The 20,433-nt window shown below is 48.7% G+C and overlaps 2 protein-coding genes across 7 annotated transcripts; both read right to left on the minus strand.

Moving 5' to 3' along the window:
- Positions 1–225: 225 nt before the first annotated feature.
- Positions 226–3,981, minus strand: LOC146302748 (uncharacterized). Of its 2 annotated transcripts, XM_084697081.1 has the most exons (4): positions 3,008–3,981; positions 2,565–2,624; positions 1,291–1,393; positions 226–709 (listed from the first exon to the last, which is right to left on the minus strand). In XM_084697081.1, exons 1-4 carry the CDS (start codon positions 3,227–3,229, stop codon positions 363–365), a joined length of 732 nt encoding a protein of 243 aa, XP_084553207.1. In that variant the 5' UTR covers positions 3,230–3,981; the 3' UTR covers positions 226–362. The 2 variants fall into 2 exon arrangements, with proteins under 2 accessions (XP_084553207.1, XP_084553215.1); XM_084697089.1 differs by lacking the exon at positions 2,565–2,624 and having other exon boundaries at positions 3,008–3,980.
- A 290-nt stretch (positions 3,982–4,271) lies between these two features.
- Positions 4,272–19,875, minus strand: rnf20 (ring finger protein 20, E3 ubiquitin protein ligase). 5 transcript variants are annotated; one of them, XM_084697051.1, is made up of 23 exons: positions 19,765–19,875; positions 19,214–19,400; positions 19,047–19,115; positions 18,826–18,924; positions 18,573–18,720; positions 18,119–18,304; positions 17,877–17,992; positions 17,354–17,500; positions 17,154–17,228; positions 16,841–16,960; positions 16,549–16,608; positions 15,869–16,048; positions 15,419–15,554; positions 14,874–14,995; positions 9,407–9,563; positions 8,967–9,234; positions 8,729–8,846; positions 8,479–8,628; positions 6,858–7,070; positions 6,146–6,271; positions 5,745–5,885; positions 5,518–5,622; positions 4,272–5,319 (listed from the first exon to the last, which is right to left on the minus strand). In XM_084697051.1, exons 2-23 carry the CDS (start codon positions 19,388–19,390, stop codon positions 5,143–5,145), a joined length of 3,090 nt encoding a protein of 1,029 aa, XP_084553177.1. In that variant the 5' UTR covers positions 19,391–19,400; positions 19,765–19,875; the 3' UTR covers positions 4,272–5,142. The 5 variants fall into 5 exon arrangements, with proteins under 5 accessions (XP_084553177.1, XP_084553167.1, XP_084553159.1 ...); XM_084697041.1 differs by having other exon boundaries at positions 6,858–7,067; positions 15,380–15,554; XM_084697033.1 differs by having other exon boundaries at positions 15,380–15,554.
- Positions 19,876–20,433: the final 558 nt, after the last annotated feature.

A 20,433-nucleotide genomic window follows, 5' to 3' on the forward strand; every position in this document is an offset into this window, starting at 1 on the left:
TAACTATATCCATGTTGTGCGTCATAAACAATTGTTTTATGGTGTAAGAGTAACCCTTTTTTTCCACTACATAAGGTGCTTTCTGGAAGTGTAAAACTTTTCTGACCTAGATTCTGACCATGGAATCTTTTTTTCAAAGGATTATTCTATTGTTACAAACAGAGTTTATAATCATCTACAGGAGTAGGCCTAATACAAATGGTAAAAAAAATAAAAGAAATTCAATAGAAAAAAAATCCCAGAGGTTCCTTTAATTTGCATAAGAAATAGACATCAGAAAGAGACCATCAACAATGCTGCCACGCCAACCACCACCACCTCTCCAAGCTTGTCCATCTGACCACTCCGAACCACCTCCCCCATCATTCTTCCCTCTTCTCCACGGTGTTCAGCCGGCCCTCTAGGCTGCTGAGACGATCCTCCACCGTCACTGCCTTCTCCGAGCCGGCCAGACCCAGCAGGGTGTATCCCAGGACCAGGCCTGTGAGTCGGACCGCTGTGACGTCTGGCCCTGCGCTCCCGTCGCTCACGATGAGCCCAAACACCCACAGCGCCGCCACAGTCTTCAGCAGCCAGAACACCCGCCTGACCACACCCACCAACACACGCAGCACCACGGACAGCACCCAGTAGCCAATCAGAGCCAGAAGCCCCCACTGTGCCACAGAGGCCACGCCCTCTGGGGTGAACGGAGGGACTGGCAGGTTGACTAGCGGTGGAGAGAGAGAGAGAGAGAGAGAGAGAGAGAGAGAGAGAGAGAGAGAGAGAGAGAGAGAGAGAGAGAGAGAGAGAGAGAGAGAGAGAGAGAGAGAGAGAGAGAGAGAGAGAGAGAGAGAGAGAGAGAGAGAGAGAGAGAGAGAGAGAGAGAGAGAGAGAGAGAGAGAGAGAGAGAGAGAGAGAGAGAGAGAGAGAGAGATGTTAGAATGGATTACAAAAGATAATCGTCTTCTTTATGTCGTGAGACATTTGTGATTCTCCACCAGCTTTAGTGAACTGAGATGTTCCACAAGGATTTTTAGCCAAGACTCCCTTGGGAGAGAACCACTAATGTACCCCCCTCCCAGGGAGAGAGCAGCAGCACATCTCACACTGTCTGGGCCTCCCCCCAAAGGTGGAATTTGAAAGCACACAGGAGCAGTGACTCAGCAAAAAGTATGTGTGAGTGAGGAGGAGGAGGGGTACAACAGCTATTCAAGTCTACAGTGAAGAACATTATGCCAACAGTGGAGGATGAGGTTATGGATGCACATAAAATCATACACACATACACAGTTATGTCTTTTTACCCACCATCAATTCCCGTAACCCTGAGGATCTCTGTCACGTAAACAGCAATGACGTTCAGGCCACTGGCAGCACCCTCAGCCAAGAACCGTATCAGCATGTCTACAAACTGACAGAGCGAGCGAGAGAGGTAGACACAGGGAGAGAGACAGAGAGAAAGAGCGAGAGGTGATTATGAAAATCCCAGTTTCGACACTTTCATATTTGTGCATTGATAAGAAGCAGCATTCAGTCTCTCGCCTATCAAGACCATTATTTCAGACATAGTGGGTGCCCAGATTCTCCCTCCACACTCGCAACAGGAAGCTGGCCTACCAAGTTTCCCAGGCTGGCGACTGACTCCATGGAGAGTAAATCGAGCGTCTATTCTGCGGCAAGATGCTACCACTGTCAAGCGATACCATTGAATTAGAATGAGAGCAGCTGCAGCCACAAGCTAAGCCGCCTATTAGTCTCCAAAACTGGGTCCCCCTATATATGCCTGGTGTCGACACTGAGTCAATAATTCAGTCATGTCCCTCACATTTGATCAAGTGACTATGGATTTGAGCTTATCTTATGCACTGATTGCTTTAGTCCTTAATCTTGCCGTATCATCAAATCTGCTGCTTCAGCAAAACCACTGTATCAAAAATGAAGTATCAGAGGCCTGTTGCGCTCACTGTTGTCTTATGATACTTGGAATGCGCATGGTCCCTCTGAACACAAGGCAAGGACTGTTGGTGCCGAAACACTCGCACGCATCTATGCGTAATGTTCGTTTTTACGTTACAGAATAGTGTGACAGCTGGACCCCCCCCCCCCCACACACACACACACACACACACACTTCTCTATCTCTGGAGAAGCCCCTCTAAACCTCATATCCTGGCACAACCCCATGCTGCTTAGCTGAGGTCAAGGATATGGACAGCTAGTAGGGCATAAGTGTCCTGCACCTGTTGCTACCACACACACATAGTGCATACTGTGTCCAGAGCAAGTGGGGCATTGACAACTGTCAGTCCTTGTTGGCAGGTGTGCAAAGGGCTCACATATATAGTATCTATAAAATGACCCAGAGTTCCAACACAATGTATCAACTGAGCTTGTGGCTTCAGATTCACAAATTCTCATCTGTAACCTCATGGTTACTTTATTACATGATGTCATCTTGTTAAGCACACTATCACACCGAGTACAGTGACATGTACAGGACAAACAAAGCAGTAAAGAGCTTTGTTTGAAACCCATGCCAGAGTTTTGGTTAGATTCTGGAACCTCGGGTGTGTTTTTCTTACCATGACCATCGTATAGACGTTCTCCTGACCAACCACTGACTCTAGATACAACACCGCACTCTGAGGATAGGGAGCCGTAGAGTAGTGTGGTAGGGGCGGAGATGCAGGAATATAAGCAGACAAGAAATTAGGGCAAAGTAGGAGGGGGGGGGGGGGGGGGTCAGGGAAGAGATTATCGAGTAGCGGGCAGGAGAAGAGGGGGTGAGATTGGAAGAGGGTCGGGATAAGAGAGGAGGTAGGGAATTAGTATTTGAAAAGGAAAAATTGGGAAAGGCTACAGGGGTGAAGTTTAGTTGATTATTCAATTGAAAAATTATTTGGGAGAAAAACTTTACCCATATAAAATATTCCTGGTTGAAGACCATTAGTTAGATTATGTAAAAAGAAATGAAAATGGTAGCAATATTTGGAAATGAATCATGCTTCTAATGCAGGTATTTTACCTCTACAGTTGACTTAATCACAGTAGTTCCAACAACGGATTCCATGTATCGGTGAACCTCATCGCAAGTTCCAGAGATCATATCTCGAAGACCTACTGACGAAGGCGGCTGATCCTGCCCATAACATCGCTGAGACAAACCGAGCACCAAAACCAGCGTAGATACATAAACATTTATAAAGGAGTACGCCGCACGGTTGCAACGATTCGCGTTAAAAACCATGGTTAAAAAAAGATAGGACGATTTTAGTCGTACAATGTAACAAAAAAATTTGGCTACCACCCCCACAGATCTATGTCTAGACGACGTTAATGCACTTACACATACAATAATGCATTAAATCATTAAATGAAATAATAATGGCTTCTGTTGACAAAGCAAGCGATTTACACTAGCAAAATCTCGGCAAAGCGTCTATGACAATGGGAAATGAAACCTTCCCCTTTTAATATATCAGCATTGAGTGTCGACTAGTTGGGTATTCAATCATTCAGCCTAATCATTCAATATCAACTCAGCATAAACTTTGGCAAGGTGGCAAAAATCAATCCAGCGCGCGACAAGGACGTTAGAATCCTAACCCTGACTATATTTGGTAGTAAACTGACTAAAAATAGAACTAGTCGCGTAAAATATCTTTCCTCGTCTTTCAAAATTCCAGCCAGCCAGATAACAACCCACTCGCGACAATGCAAAGTATCACCGTAGTTTTTGTTGTTGTAATGTGCGTAAAAGGAGTCCGCGATGACGTAGGGTTGCTGACCAAGTGTGCTTGGGTCTACTCGTTTAGCGATACAATTTTAGTTCAGTTTTTATAGTCCTTTGTCCAACCTAGTTTGCATCAAGCGCGACGCGACGACGGCTGATCTAGCAAAACCTTTTTTTTTCACCCGCGACTTAGTGTGGCACTCCTTCCCCCCAAGCGTTCCTGCACTTCTCCTCTTGAAGGCAAACAGGTCTGTGATCCGGTTTTTAGGGTGGTTGTAGAAGGGGTGGGCATGGAGGGTGGTATGCATGAAGCATTAAGAGATTTGCCTTCTGGGACTTGTGGTTTATTCATTTCAGGGTCATCTGGGTCATAAAGAATGTAGTCTGGGCTGCCCTAGACTAGCATACCCTATGTTTCAGACATTGACCTCAAATTCCCACCAGCATGATCCCATCTACCCCGCTACAATATGCATTGTAATACAGTAACAACACCAGTTTGTGAACACACCACCCACAATTCTCAAAAATGTTTCAATAAAATCTAGAAGAGTCATTATGTAACTTTGTTGGCAGTTTAATGACTTGCAGAGCAGCGTTCACACAGCATCAGTTGCAGGTATCCATAGCACAGCACATTATGGCCTGATGAGGCGGCATTTAATAATACAAAAAACAAAAAAACAACAAGTGAACAACAATTGGATATATTGTTCATCATCATCATCATCTTCATCATCATCACCACCACAGACACACAGGTCACAGACAGAGCATGATCAGAACTCGCTACTGATTTCGTTCTCCATGTACGTGTCTCTCCCCGACATCTATCTAATGGGCGTAAGGTGTCTCTAACCCAGCCCAGGAGCAGAAGGAGCACGGGGGGGGGGGGAGAGGGAGGCAAAAAAAGAGGAGCTTAATTCAGCCCATAAAAAAACAGTCCGTATATTTGTGTCACAGGTAAATTCCTTCTGGTTGGAGGGAAGGAGCGCAGGGCGCTGATAGGTAGCTTCATGCCCCTTGACTTACTCCCAAAACAGCAGACACCGAACTAGCGGTCCCGGGTGGAAATACTCGGTCAACTGTGAAAAGGCTCCAAGTCTGTGTCCAGTCCTCCAGGCTGTGGACAGGGCCAGGGGATGACCGGCTCAGAGACATGTATCAAGGAGCCCAGTTAGGGATCAGCTACCACAGTCTTCAGTCTCTCTTTAATTCCACTCAGGCAACAGAGTGGACCACCAGCTCGTGATCATTCACCATCTTCACCTCGCGATCTCTCCGTCGAGACGTCAGGGTTGTGTCCGTCACAGGGTGCGGGTGGGGTTGGGGGTGGGGCAAAGAGATTGGATGGAGAGAGAAGCTTCTGGACACTACAGATCTCCGCCGCCCCCCTCCCCCCCCCCCAGTCCTCCCCCCGCCACACACTATCCTATGTAGATGCGGTGGAAGTCGTTGGCGCCGAAGGCCGCGTTGCACTTGGGGCACTTCCTCTGCCGGGTGTCGTAGCGCGTCTTGACGCACTCGAAGCAGAAGACGTGGAAGCACTTGGTCAGGACGGCGTCCTTCACCCGCGAGTTGCAACACGGGCAGGTCAGACGAGCCTGGTGCACAGAGGGGGGGGTGTGTGTATGTGTGTGTGAGGGCGTGTGAGCGTGGAAGAATGCAAACGTTAGGAAATGGATAATGAAGCAAGTGATGCCGATGCAATTTCCCTGATATCGAGAGTTTACATGTATGGACTTACACACACGCGGGAACACAAACACACACACACACACACACACGTTGTTCACACGCACCTTGTACTCGTTGATCTCCTCGTTCAGGATCTCGTCTCCGTTGCGGACGTTCTCGGCCGGTTTCTTGGCCTTCTCGATCTTCCTCCTCAGCTTCGAGATGTCCTCCTGAAACACACACACCGCGACAGTAGTACTGGGGATGCACCAAAATTCCAGAACACGGCACACTTACAGCAAACGTCTGTATTCACGTGTGTGTGTGTGTGTGTGTGTGGCGGCTGTGGCACCTGCGCGCGGCGGGAGTTGAAGGACTCCTTCTCCCTGGAGATGCTGTTCTCAATCACCTCCTCCCTGACGGTGCTGAGTCTCTGCTGCACCTGCTCCAGCTGGGCGCGGCCCTCCTCCGACAGTAGCAGGGAGTCCTGGGCCTGGAGGGGCACACATTTACATTTACATGTAGTCATTTAGCAGACATTTATCGACTTACAGTAAGTACAGGGACATTCCTGGCCCAAGGACACAACGTCGCATGGCCGGGAGTCGAACTGACGACGTTCAGATTACCAGCCCGACTCCCTCACCGCTCAGCCACGCGGGAGAGAGGAGAGAGACGTGGTCAGACAGGTGCACTCAGCGCCGTGGGAGAAGGTTTCCTCCTTGATTGGCTGTGTGTGTGTGGGAGTGCTACCTTGCGTTTGTTCATGTCCAGGGCCTGGGTCCTCAGAGCCAGCTCCCTCTCCGCCGTGCCGATGGTGCCCTGCAGGAGGCGCTCCTTCTCCTCTAGCTTCTTCACCACCTGCAGCTGGGCGTCCACCTGGGAGAGGGGTGGAGAGGGAGAGAGATGATTAGATGATGCATCGAGGATGAGAGAGAAGTGGAAGTGGGGGTGAGATCAAAGATGGGAGAGCGAGAGGGTGAAACGTGGGGATGAAGAGAGAGAGGTGCCAAAGGTCAGGTGCCGTGAGACAACTTAGACGACTCTTTCTCGCTCTCTCGCTCTCTCTCTCTCTCTCACCCTTACTCTCCCTACCTCTCGTCCCTCCCTCTCTCTCTCTCCCCCCCTGTCCACCTCCCCCCCCCTCTACCTCTCCTCTCTTCCTCTACCTCCCCCCCCCCTGTCCACCTCTCCCTTCCCCCCCCCTCTACCTCTCTTCTCTTCCTCTACCTCTCCTCCACCTCTCCTCTCCCCCCCTTGTCCACCTCTCCCTCCCCCCTCTACCTCTCCCCCCCCTCTACCTCTCCTCCCTTCTTCTCCCTCTCCTCTCCCTCTCCCTCTCCCTCTCCCTCTCCCTCTCCCTCTACCTCTACCTCCCCTCCCCTCCCCTCCCCTCCCCTCCCCTCCCCTCCCCTCCCCTCCCCTCCCCTCCCCTCCCCTCCCCTCCCCTCCCCTCCTCTCCCACCTGGGTCTTGAGGGTGAGCAGCTGGTCGGCCAGCTCCTCCTTCTCCTCCTTGAGCAGCTTGTGGATCTGGTTGGACTTGATCCTCTCGCTCATCAGCTTGAAGTTGGCGTCGTCCTTCTCCCGCAGCTGCTGCATCAGGCGGATGTTCTGCTCCTGCATGTCCTCGAAGGCCTGGCCCGTCACGTCCATCTCGCTCAGCAGTGCGTCCTCCTCCTGGCCGTGCGCACACACACACACACATACATACACATACATGTGCACACACACACACACACACACACACACACACACATACATGTGCATACACACACACACACATGTACATGTGCACCACACACACACAAACACACGTGTACACACACACACACACACACACACATACACACACACACACACACACATACATGCACAGAGTTAGAGCTAAGGACAGCAGTGGTAAACTGGCATGGGGGAGTAAGGAGGGGTGTGAGGGTGTGTGTGTGGTGGTGTTTTTGGATGCTTTTATATAGGCCTTAGTGGTCCCCTAATACTCTATCTGAAGTCTCTTTCCCGAAATTCAGTCATGGTGTATAATTACAGCCACTACAAGTAGTCCCACAATGAGCTTTCCTCAAGACGCGCTGTTTCAGAGTCTGTGGCTTTAAATGCTAATGAGGACAGACGGCACCATGTGCTAATGTTTACAATGGAAGTATCACAATGGCTCATAGCCCCGTTGCTGTAAGATGCCTCGAATGTTCCCAATTCTCATCTGATCACCCTGGTTTGCAGAGGTGCACACTTGTAGTCATTTCAATGACAAAGGTGGATATCGCGCGCCATAACAACAGCAGAACGGTTATCCAAATAAGAAAGAAGTGTGCAACACTCGCGTTACAGCGTTTGAATTCACACACACACTTGATGCTACCTACCTTTACATTAGCGACAGTAACTGAGCTGTTAGCTGCAGAGGTAATGTTACAGCCACATTCTAAGGGTAGCAAACTCGGTAACCATATACAGTAAAGCAACTAAATGATATAGCGTTAGTTAACTTGTCCGAGGTTTGTAGCTGGACCAAGGAGAGTTAATACTGATCCAGAATTTTATTTCAGCAAGGGCAGCTTTGTATTGGCTCAAGTTGAGGAAACAGTTGTGGCTGAAATGTTAGGCGCAGACATACACAACTTTGGGAGGTAGTGTTGGCTTTCGAGAGAAAAAAAATCCTCACTGTAAAAATACTTTTGTTTTCCTTTGTACATCCAAACTGAGCAGATGAAATGCTTCGTTTGTTTGCAAGCCATGATATCTTGAGGATAAAAACACTTGCACAGTCATAGCTCAGATTCTCATAGGCAGGCCAGATTATCTGGGCGGGCAAAGCAGAGAGAGGGGAGGTAACCTTCCTCCTTGTGACGTCACAAGAAGGAGAATTTCAAACCAAGCATTTGAGCTTTCATTTTCTCAAAGGCGGAGAAGAATACCCAGGGCTTGCTTTACACCCATTTACATTTCTAGCCACTGGGGGAGCAAAGGCAGGCTCGGGGAACTCATATTAATGTTAAATAACCTCCTAAAGTAAAGTATGGAAAGTATAAGCATCCACAAAAAGGATGTACACACACACACACACTCTCACCTGCTTAGCCAGGGAGAGCTTCTTGTTGAGGATGTCTATCTGCTCCTCTACAGAGCGGATCTTCCTCAGGGCCTCCTCGTCAGCCATCTTCTTCCCCTCCCTCCTCTCCCTCTCCTCCAGGTCCCTCAGTCGCTGCTTCAGCTCCTCCGCCTGGACACACACACAGACAGACGCACGCACGCCCGTTCAGTCAACTCTGCCAACGTACCCTGATAACAAATCCTGCGTGTGAGCGTGTGTTGGTGTGCACCTCTGATTTGGCCTTCTTCTCTGCAGCCATGAGCTGCACCTTGTCCCTCTGTTCTTTAGGCGCCGAGCGGTACATGTCCAGCAGCAGCTTCATCTCTCTCTGGGACTCCTGGGCCTTCCTACACACACAGCACAGCGCAGCCTTCATCAGCACCACCACCATCATCGCCTTCAACTTCATCATCATCATCATCATCATCCTCACAAACACCATCACCTTCATCCTCATCACCACCTACTTAAGCTCCGTCCTGACAATCTTCAGCTGCTCCACCTCCTTCCTCTTTGGTCCTCCAATCACAGGCGGCCGTTCGCCGGCCAACTCCTCCGATTGGTTGCTACTCCCGGCCTTCTCCTTCTCCTCCTTGGCGGCGCCGCCTCCTCCGCGCAGCGGCCTTTCCTTCTCCCTCTCTCGCTCCTTCTCCTTCTCCTCCTTCTTGACTTTCTCGTTCTCCTCTTCCTTCACTCCGTCTGCCTCCGCGCCCGGCTCGGTCTTCACAGAGGCTCCTGCAGAGAAGACGAGAGAAGCAGAGAAGGTCAGAACGTCCGCAACAGGGTCAGAATCAGTCAGGAAAACCCAATACAAATCTAAGGATCTAGAACCAAAAACCTGTGAGAAAGCCTACTGCACAATAAGAGCTCACCGACTTTGGTCCGAAGGTGGAATATAGGATCCTACCTGTGCTGGTGGGAGTGGCCGATCCATTATCAGACTCCGCCTTCACTGTGACATCACCGGCGGCGGTCACCAGCAGAGGGGAGGTGGTCTCCTCCTTCACGTCCAGCTCCGTGCTCGACTGGGATTGGAGCACGGCGCTGCCCTTCGAAGCGCGAGCCTAGGAGAGGGATTGGGTGAGGCTTGGGCTACGACATCGCACCATGGCCTGACTTCAGAAAATCGAACAACACTAACACTGTTTGACAGGCGTGTGTGATTATGTGGTAGTGTATATGGTGGTATGTGATGGTATAGGGGGGATGCTGGGATACCTTGTTACAACAGTAACAGGAGGAGAGCAGTGCCAGAGAGGGAGCTCTGAAGATCTAAGAATCTAATTCCTGACGACATACCGCGCTGCACCTGAGCTGCTCCAAACTTTTCCCAAACTTTTTCTTGTTAACCGCTATATATTATATATTAATTCGTTTATTCATTTATTTTGTCTTTACCGATTTAATCCATACATCTACTGTCTAGTTATAGGTTTACTCGGCGCGGCTTTCTTCCTTGGAGCTCGACGCTACTGTTCCCGTTGAACTAACCAACTCAATGCTCTTGACGGATTATCTTGGTTGGCATAAACTATTCACGTAAGTTAACTATAATGTCTCACGACCACTCACTTTGTCCTACATGTGCCATTTTGTTCGATAAGTTGACTCTGTTAGAGAGTCGCGTTCAGTCGCTTGAGGAAGAACGTATGCTAGTAACTTTAGATGCGACTGGCGCAACATCACAGACAGGGAGTCCTAGCGTGAGGGAGAACTCAAGTTTAGCCCCACCGGTTTCACCTTTGCAGCATGGTGGGAGTGGGACTCCTCAGACGTTAGTGATCGGTGACTCCATCACTCGTAACATTAGATTAGAGCAACCAGCGACAGTTTACTGTGTACCGGGGGCCAGAGCTACCGACATAGAAGCTAATCTTAGGGTGCTGGCTAGCACTAGGGCTAAGGCAAAGGCCCAAGCTAAGGCACATGGCGCACGCACTGATGATAGGTATGAGAATATTGTCATTCATGTCGGCACCAATGATGTAAGGCTGAGGCAGTCAGAGGTCACGAAGGTTAATATAGCTCGGGCATGTGACCTTGCTCAAAAGATGAGTCGGCATCGAGTAATAGTCTCTGGCCCACTACCTGTTAGGGGGACTGACGAGATCTACAGCAGGCTTGTCTCTCTCAACCGCTGGTTGGCTCGCTTTTGCTCAGAACAGGGTTTAGGATTTGTAGATAATTGGTCTCGTTTCTGGGCCAAACCTGGCTTGTTGAAAAGTGACGGGCTCCATCCTAGCTGGAGAGGTGCTTTTCTTTTGTCTAGGAATATTGAAGCTATTTTAGAGCAGGCCTGACACTCACTAGAACAAGCCGGGCCACAGTCTCTTAGAGAGTCTGATAGATATGTTGATAGGCATGTTGTGAGCTGTTGGGGGCCCGATAGCTCAGCTTGTAGTGTAGCCAGCGTGGATGCTGATGTTGTTTCTCCCATTGAGACGGTGTCTGTCCCCCGCCATTTTTCCAAATTCCGGCCCTCAATTATTAGGAATTATACCAATTTGATATGTATTCAGCCTTGCTCCCCCGTTGCTCTTCCTACTAAGTTCTCTGATAGCAGTGCCACCTTTTCAGAAGGATTACCTACGTCTAAAGCTGCCAAAAACCCATACTGGAATGTTGGGCTCCTAAACATCAGATCTCTATCCCCAAAGGCAGTTTTGATTAATGATCTGATGTCTGAATGCAACCTGGACCTGATTGGACTCACTGAAACCTGGTTAAACTCTGATGAATATTCCTCCCTGAATGAAGCATCGCCTCCGGATTTTGCGTACTCGCACATCCCTCGTGTCTCAAAGAAAGGTGGCGGTGTTGCTATGATATATAAAGCTAGCTTCAACCTTAGCCTAAAATCCGTAAATACCTTTAAATCATTTGAGATAATTTGCATGAAACCACCAACTACTCTAAAAAGGACTAATTCTTCTACTATTGCCCCCCCTCCCTCATTTAGTTTAGTTACTCTATACCGGCCCCCCGGCCCGTATTCCCTCTTCCTAGAGGAATTTGCAGATTTTAGTGCTGATCTTGTGACATATACTGATAATGTCTTAATTATGGGTGATTTTAACATCCATGTGGATGACCCAAAAGATCCTCTAAGTAAGGCCTTTACTGCTCTATTGGATTCCACAGGTCTCACTCAGGTGGTTTCTAAACCTACCCATCTTCACTCGCATACATTGGATTTAGTTCTCACACGGGGAATCAAGATTAGTGACATCATTGTCCACCCCCACAATCCTATATTATCAGACCACTGCCTGGTTACCTTTAAAATGGAGCTCTGCCAGAGCCTTGGAGGCACCCAGAATATTTCTACTAGCCGCTGCATAACCCCAAACACAGCTATGGAACTGGCTAATATTCTACCTGCTGCACTAGAAGCACTGGACGTCCCAAATAAATCATTAAATGCTAAAACAAGGGATCTGAATTTGGTTCTTCAGTTATCCCTAGATTCTGTTGCCCCACTCAAACCAAGGAAAAGAAAAGACAAGAAAATGGCTCCATGGTATTCAGAGGAAAGCCGCACTCTCAAGAGGTCCACTCGAAAATTAGAGCATAAGTGGCGTACCACTAAATTGGAGGTTTTCCGCCTGGCCTGGAAGGACAGCCAAATTGAGTACAAGCAAGTCCTCATCAGGTCCAGATCAGAATATTTCTCGAAATTGATTAGTAAGAACAAACACAACACAAAGTTCCTATTTGATACTGTTGCAAAACACACTCAGAAAAGTACACTCTGCGTTAGTTCAGATCTCTCTCCCAATGATTTCTTAGATTTCTTTGACCAAAAAATCTATGCAATAAGGGACAAACTACAGACTAGGCCTGGAGGAGTGGCCATCAACACAGAATTTGACTCTATACCCAGCATGCTGCATGTTGAGGCTCTTACCCACTTTAACCCTATTTCTATGGAAGCGTTCATCGAGCTGGTAGATTCCTCGAAACCCATCAGCTGCCTTCTTGATCCCCTCCCTGCCAAACTTTGTAGGGAACTTCTCCCTATTATTGGACCTTCCATGCTTAGTATTATTAATGAATCTATTGTAACTGGACAAATCCCTGACAATTTCAAACAAGCTATTATTAAGCCCCTTCTTAAAAAACCAAACCTGGATCCAGGTTGTATTAGCAACTATAGGCCAATTTCAAATTTGCCATTTCTCTCCAAAATTTTAGAAAAAGCTGTGGCACAACAGCTAACTGAGCACCTCTCCTCAAATCAGCTTTATGAACCTCTCCAGTCTGGATTTCGTCTTCACCACAGCACTGAAACTGCATTAGCTAAGGTAGTCAATGATCTATTATTAGCCTCTGACGCGGGCTCTATCTCTGTTCTGGTTCTTCTAGACCTTAGTGCAGCATTTGACACTGTGGATCATGAGATTCTCCTGGAGCGTATGGAGAACTATGTTGGGATCTCTGGTACTTCACTTCAGTGGTTTAGATTGTATCTATCTGATAGATCACAATATGTCCACTATGATGGTTGCTCATCCAGGAGCACTACTGTAAAATACGGAGTACCACAGGGTTCAGTTCTAGGCCCTCTGTTATTTTCACTCTATATGTTGCCTTTAGGAAACATAATTAGAAGCTCTGGGGTAAATTCTCACTGTTATGCAGATGATACTCAGCTATACATGTCCATAAAGCCTGGAGAATTTCCACATGCTATGGAAAAATGTGTTTCCGGGTTGAGAACTTGGATGACAGCAAATTTCCTTCTTCTTAATTCGGATAAAACCGAGGTTCAAATTTTCGGCCCTAAAAAATACAGAAATAATGTATCCAATCTGACCTTAAACTTAGATGGTGTCAAAGTATCTCAAAGCCAGTTGGTAAAAAATTTAGGAGTCACATTGGACCCAGACCTTTCGTTTGAGTACCATATTAAACAAATCACCAGAACTGCATTTTTCCATCTACGTAATATTGCCAAAATACGAAAATTCCTCTCAAAGGATGATGCTGAAAAACTAATACATGCTTTTGTTACGTCCCGATTGGACTACTGCAATGTGTTGTTCTCTGGCCTCCCAATTACCTACTTGAAAAATTTACAGCGGGTACAAAATGCTGCTGCTAGACTATTGACAAAAACAAGAAAGTTTGATCATATAACATCTACTCTTATCTCTTTACACTGGCTCCCTATCCAAGCCAGAGCTGATTTCAAAGTTTTACTACTAACTTACAAATCTCTACATGGATTGGCACCACTGTACCTCTCCGGTCTCCTTGCACCCTATTGCCCCGCAAGGACTCTAAGATCTCAAGATGCCGGCTATCTGGTAATACCCAAAATTAAGAAAAAAACTGCTGGAGGTAGGGCGTTCTCATATAGAGCACCTCTTCTCTGGAACAAATTACCTGTCTCAATTAGGGAGGCTGATACTGTTTCGACATTTAAAACTAGATTAAAAACGTTCTTGTTTAGTCAATTCTATGATTGTTAAAGGTAAGTATGTGTGTACTTTCTAAGTAAACCTGGGGTGTGCGTTTGCCTATGTGTGTATCACATGTAACTTTTAAATTGTAATTTTAGCTTATGTTCACACTGCCCATTTAAATGTTACAAATAAAGTAAACCGGTTATTGTATATTGTTACTGAAATAGTTCCGTTGCTGTATATTTTAATTGTTATAGTTTACTAGTTGGAGACAACGGGGGGCTGGTTGTTTTCATCCTTATTCGTATAAATATAACCTATTTTAGAGTTGTTTCCCCTGGAACAGATTTCATGTTCCAACCAAGGGGGGCTGTCGCTGTCTTGGTGTGTGGGGCTGCATCACATACCCTCTTAGCTTTGTTAAATTGCTGCACTAGTCCACACTTGACCGGTGGGGATCTCATTCTATTACGACTGAAACTGTTAGCTGCTCCTGGCATTCTCTAATCCCTGTTCTCCTCTCTGTCCCCCCCACACATCCCTTGTGGTGTGGGGGGTCTGAGCTGTCAGGACCTGCCTGGTCGTCGGTCTACCAACGCTGGACCAGGTCGTCAACCGGAAACCAGCCTCCATGACGGCCAACAGCGAGTTTCCAGGTCCCATCCAACGTCTATAAAGCCGAACAATGGATTTTTGGTGTTTCAAAACCCATTGACACTGTATGACTATGTTTAGCTTGTGTTCTGCTCCTCTCTCTTGCCAACCGTCTCTGGAGGAGGGGATCCCTCTCTGAATTGCTCCTCCCAAGGTTTCTTCCATTTTTTCTCCCGTTGGGAGTTTTTCTGGGAGTTTTTCCTTGTCTTCCTTGAGGGTTTAGGTTGGTTGCGGGGCAGTTCTATGGGCGTATGTGAAGCCCTCTGTGACATGCTTGCGTGTAAAAAGGGCTATACAAATTTGATTTGATACCTGGCTGAGGTCGGCCTGGGCCTCTCGTAGTCTCAGCTTGAATTTGACCACCTCCCCCTTCATCTGCTGGTTGTGGGTCTGCAGGGTGCTGATCAGGTGACGCATCTCTCTGTTGATGGGACCTGAGAGAGGACGGGAGGGAGAAGAGAGGGAAGGAGAAGAGGACGAGAGAGCGAAGAGAGGGAGGGAGGGAGGGGAAGGAGACAGGGGGGAGAAGAGAGGGGGTGAGAGAGGGAGGGAAGGAGAAGAGAGGACGAGAGAGCGAAGAGAGGGAGGGAGGGAGGGGAAGGAGGGAGGGAGGGAGAAGTGAGGGGGGGGAGAAGAAAACACGACAGACGGAGAGGGGTGGACATGGGACAGAAAGAAATGAGTCAGACATCAGTCAAACATCACATCCCGCAACGCCAGTCAAATTTGCATCAAGGTCAGATCACAATAACAAAAAAACAAACAACAAAAAAGACACGCCTCTGCTTCCAGAGCCTAGGCGAGCCCCTTGCATTGACCTGCGTGTGAGTGGAGCAGTGCGAGACTGCGCTGTTTACCGGCTTGCTCGTTGGCTGCCAGGGTCTGCTCAAACTCAATCCTCAGCATCTCGTACTCCTTCCGGACCTGGGCCAAGGTGTCCTCCAGCTGGAACACCTCGGTGCGGACCTTCCTCTGGAGAGACACCTCGTCATTCTGGACCGGAGAGGAGGGGAGGGGTTACACATAGGAGAAGGGAAGACACAGCCTCACACAAGCAGAAAGGTCAAACCCTCAAACACACACACACAGGCAAGAAAGACACTCAAAAGCAGGGACAGCACATTTACCCACTCTCTCAGACACACACACACACACACACCTGCATGAACACACACACACACACACACACGTACAGAACAAATGCAACAAATTCCTTGAAGACGAGGACCTTGGTTGGTTTCGTACACAAGCAGCTACACGCACGTGCACACACACACACACACGCACGCACCGACACACACACACACCTCCATGTGCTCCAGCTGGCGCAGGCGTGCGGTCCTGGTGGTGTTGAGGCGGGTGCGGGTCTCATCCAGCTGGCCCTTCAGGACCAGGGACTCGTTGTAGAGGACGGAGAACTGGGACTGGAGACAGCGGTACTCGGAGCTGTCCCTCACCACCCCCTCAGCACGACTCAGCAGCTCCAGCTGGAGGAGGGAGGGAGGGAGAGAGAGTAGGGAGATGGAGAGAGATGGATAGAGAGAGATGGAGAGTAGGGAGATGGAGAGAGATGGATAGAGAGAGATGGAGAGTGGGGAGAAACAGAAAGAGTAGCGAGATGGAGAGAGATAAGGAGGAGGGAGGTGGAGAGGGGGATGGGTGAGAGGGAGGCAGAGAGCAGGGAGATGGAGCGAGGGAAAGGAGAGATGGAGCGAGGGAAAGGAGAGAGGGAGAGAGGGCAAGAGTCGAGAAAGAGGGAGACGGGGAGAAAAAACAGAAGTCAGTGGACGGAGGGAAACGGGACGCGACGAGAAGACAGAGGTGAGGCAGACAGGCGGCGAGGGCGGAGAGAGAAGACCGCGAGAGATCCCGGAAGAGAAGGAGGACGGAAAAGGAGAGACGCAGAAAACGGAGACATGAGGCGCAGAACGCACAGGGCAGAAAGGTCCAACCGACAGCAACAGTCTATGTATCTCTGTCTATTTACCTCCAATTCACTATAGCTGACTGAGTACCAGCCTGGCACCAGGGTCATCCTGGGGCAGGGCTGAGGCAGAGATACAGAGGCCTCATGAGAGCCACATATTACAGAAGACGCTCTCTATGGAGGCTCTAAAGGAAGCTCACTGAGACCCTGTTCCGGAACTTTCTTTGAGATGTGTCTTAAGAGCTCTAAGAATATTCAGTCATATTATTGACTATATCCATGAACATAGCCCAGGTGACTGTCTCTCTCCACACACACACACACAGAATTTCAGTATCTGACACACACACACCTTCATGTTGTTGTTCTCCTGGTTGACATTCTGCAGGTCCTGCTGCAGTCTCTGTAGCTCACTCAGACGGTTCTCCGCCAGCTCCCGGTTCTCCTCCAACTCACTGTTCATGTCTTCAAACTGACCCAGACGAAAGGAGAGAGAGGAGGAATGGGAAAGATATGTTGAGGGGAGTTAAGAGGGGAAGAGGGAGATGGAGATTTGGAGAGGGTCGTTTTTTTTGGGGGGGGGTGGGGGGGGGGGGGGGGACTGAAACTTTACGGGAAAGTTTCAGTCCCAGACTGAACACCGTGATGTATTATTCTTTCCATACCTTTCTCTTGTTGATGGTGATGGTTCCACACACACTACTGGCCTCCCCACACACCTTGTAGCCTTTACTGTTGACCTGGGACACACAGCAGACAGAGACACACCATTGCAAAGACCAGGATGCTACAGAGGCGGTCGCACACACACGCACGCACACACAAACCCATCATGTACACGCGACACACACAAACATATGCTCACCCTCTCCAGTATCTCTCCCAGGTGCGTGTTGAGGCGGTTTTCTCGCCGCCTGATCTTCTCCATGTCCCACTGCAGCTCCTCTATCAGAGCCTGCAGCTCACTGATGCGCGTGTCCGCCTTGGCCACCGCACGACCAAGGGGCCGGGACTGAGGGCGAGGAGAGGGAGAAGAGGGTGACGAGAGGGGAGGGAGAAGAGGGAGAGGGTGAGGAGAGGAAGAAGAAGGGGGAGGGAGGAGAGGGAGAGGAGAGGGAGGGAGAAAGAAGAGGGAGGGAGAGAGAGAGAAGAGAGGGTGGAAGAAATAGGGACCGTGAGAGAGGGGAGGGATGGAGACAGGAGAGGAAGAGAAAGGATAGGAAGGGAGACAGGAGAGGAAGGGAGAGGGAGATTAGAGAGGGAGGGAGAGAGCACAGGGAGCGAGAGATGGAGGATCGTCAGGGAGAGCAAAAAGAGTGAACCAGAGGAAACACCTAGGACAGTCTGCCAACCCCCCGATCGCGCAAGTATCCTGACATCACACTCACCTCACTGGTCATGTGACTGTGCCTCTGCTCGAGGTCCCCGATCAGCTGACGCAGCCGCTCGTTCTCATTGGACAGCAGGGTGTTGAGCTGGGCAGCGACTTGCCAGACAGACCCCTCTATAGAGACACCAGTACAAAGACGATGAGACGACTCAGCGAAAAACAAATCGGGCGGAAAAAAAGCTAGCGGCCTGTCTCAGAACCCCGTTCGACCGTTTCCTCCCCGTCTCCCCGACATCTCACCAGCGCCAGAGTCCGTCTCCCTCTGCAGCTGCTCCACGGTGCTCTGCAGGCAGTCGTAGATCTCCACCACACGATTGGCCTGCTTCTGACTGGACTCCACCCTCTCTTTCAGCTCCGCCTCCATCTCCTCGCTGCTGCTGCTGGCCAGCGTGGCCAGGAAGGAGGTAGCCACCTCGCCGCAGGGGCCTGGAGGGACAGGGACAGTAAGCTACTGTGGGGTCTTCATTCAGGTCAGTAAGCTACTGTGGGGTCTTCATTAACGTGCTGCACTCCATTTGGATACACTTCAGTGTAAGAGCATGATCTTCATCTTTATGCAAACTGAACTCCAAAACAAAAACGCCTATCACTCCCCCCCTCTAACATACATGCTTCAATACATTCATTTCCAAGATTGTAAGCTCCCATAATCAAACCCCCCCCCCCCCCCACCCCCATTCATCTCTTTCCAAACCTCTATCTTTGGTCCTCTCCTGGTTTGAGTCTCCATCCGGTTCAGGGGTATCAGGCTTCAGGCTCCGCCCCTCCCCGGTTGGCGTTTCCATCGGCTCGCTTCCTGATTGGTCGTACTGCCTGGCAATCAGCCTGACATTGTCATCAAACTGAAAGAGCCACACAGAGAGCGTTCGAAACGCGACGGACAATGTTATTACACGTTTGGGGACTAAATCTAGTATAAATGTAAATCCCTGTTGGCAATAGTTAACCTGATTCCAGTATCTGTTGAGGATGAGTAGGCTGGCATCATCCGTGGCTTGACGAGTCTCCAGCCTCTCGATTCTCTCTCTCAGCTCATCCTCTATTACCTACCCAGCATTGGTCACAAAGGAAATGACAGGTTGTTATGCATTGGATGTCAATGCCAAAATGTGAGTGAGTGGGGTTAGGTTTGAGCGTGTTTGTCTGTGTGAGTGACTATGGTCCATACCTGTCTTTGATCGAGGGATTCTCCCAGCTTCCTGTTCTTAGCCTGGAGAGCTTTAACATCCTGCTCCTCCTGTTAACAAAAAAAAAGTCATGTCGTGTTAAGATTTTGTGAAGCTCAGGAAACAAAAACACTGGAACAATCATCAATTCTATGGGTGTCATCCTCACCAAGTTGGACACCCCTCCCAGCTTGATGACGGTCTCTACTGCGGTACTCCCCCCCGCAGTGGCACTGACACCCTGAACCACATCTTCTCCACCTTCCCGGTCCCTTCGTTTCTCGGGTGGTGCGCCCAACGATGAAGGCCCGCCGCTGGGTTCAGACGGACGCTTCAGTCCCGACATCCTCAGTGAGCTGAAACGGAGATAGACATTTATCGAGAAAAACGACTCAGCAGCAAGGCTTCCACTCTGAAGAAAGTAGCAGTCTAGCCTAAATAGTTTAGAAAGCTGTGCGTGACACTACACCGAAGCATTATCATTAAATTATTCAAAATAAAGTATTAAAATAGCTATCTATGTAGTAAGCTGGTTAGCCAGGTTGCTACCCGGCAGCTAGCGCTCAGTAGCTACTTTTAGCCAGCAAGCTAGTCAATTCAAATATTCAACGGGTGGTCAAAGAGCTCTGCTAGAAATATAACTTGATCGGGGACCCTCTAATCTACTCATTTGAAATGTAGTTTCACGATATTGAATACATTTTCTTTACATGCTCTTACCAATTTGATTAAAATGTTTTATGAACTGAGTCTATCTGTAGATGTTGATGCTGCGGCTTTTTCAGTATCTTCCTGGGGCGGAAGTAGTGCTGTCAACAATGAAACTCTGACCACTCGCTATTTGATAGTGCGCCACACCCTGGTGGGAATAGCGTACTGCAGAATACCACTAGCTGATTGTGGATAGGGTTCGGGAACTTGTATGTGTAGCATGTATTAATTTGTATCCAATCCTTGATGGCTATTTGTAACGTGTTTCACAAGCACTTGGAAAGTTAAAGTTAAAAATCTTACAGTCAAAATGTTGAATCTAATAACTAACTAGGCTATTGCGAAGAGAACTGATGGACAAAATGTATATATTTTAAAGTCGACCTCACAACATGCTCCTTTTTGTATGTAGGCAACTGAGGACATTAACAGATGACATGATCTTCAACTGTAGGCTTGTGTATTATTATTAATTACACGCACTAGGATAAATAGATTAGGCTATTGTATTGTCTTACAATAATTGATCAATAAGCTATAAAAACACCAGTAAGACCATGACTGGGAACATTGTAAAGACTGCAACCAACAACTACTAACCTACAATGTAGGAGCTAGTTGGGCACATTGTCTGGGCACATTGTCTGGGCATAGCGGCTTTGGCTACACTGAGAGACA

This window comes from Hypomesus nipponensis, chromosome 1 (genome assembly GCF_054491055.1).
Source record: "Hypomesus nipponensis isolate SF chromosome 1, ASM5449105v1, whole genome shotgun sequence".
NCBI lineage: Eukaryota > Metazoa > Chordata > Actinopteri > Osmeriformes > Osmeridae > Hypomesus > Hypomesus nipponensis.

What these genes read in the sequence shown, in the direction of transcription:
- LOC146302748 (XM_084697081.1), bottom strand. Translation starts at nt 3,229, where the DNA reads ATGGTTTTTAACGCGAATCGTTGCAACCGTGCGGCGTACTCCTTTATA. An exon ending in ACGTCTATACGATGGTCATG is followed by an intron (nt 1,394 to 2,564) that starts GTAAGAAAAACA and finishes TCGCTCTGTCAG; the next exon opens with TTTGTAGACATGCTGATACG. An exon ending in CAGGGTTACGGGAATTGATG is followed by an intron (nt 710 to 1,290) that starts GTGGGTAAAAAG and finishes CTCCACCGCTAG; the next exon opens with TCAACCTGCCAGTCCCTCCG.
- rnf20 (XM_084697033.1), bottom strand. Translation starts at nt 19,390, where the DNA reads ATGTCGGGACTGAAGCGTCCGTCTGAACCCAGCGGCGGGCCTTCATCG. An exon ending in GGCCACTCCCACCAGCACAG is followed by an intron (nt 9,235 to 9,406) that starts GTAGGATCCTAT and finishes TCTTCTCTGCAG; the next exon opens with GAGCCTCTGTGAAGACCGAG. An exon ending in TGCTCACCCTCAAGACCCAG is followed by an intron (nt 6,272 to 6,857) that starts GTGGGAGAGGAG and finishes CCCCTCTCCCAG; the next exon opens with GTGGACGCCCAGCTGCAGGT.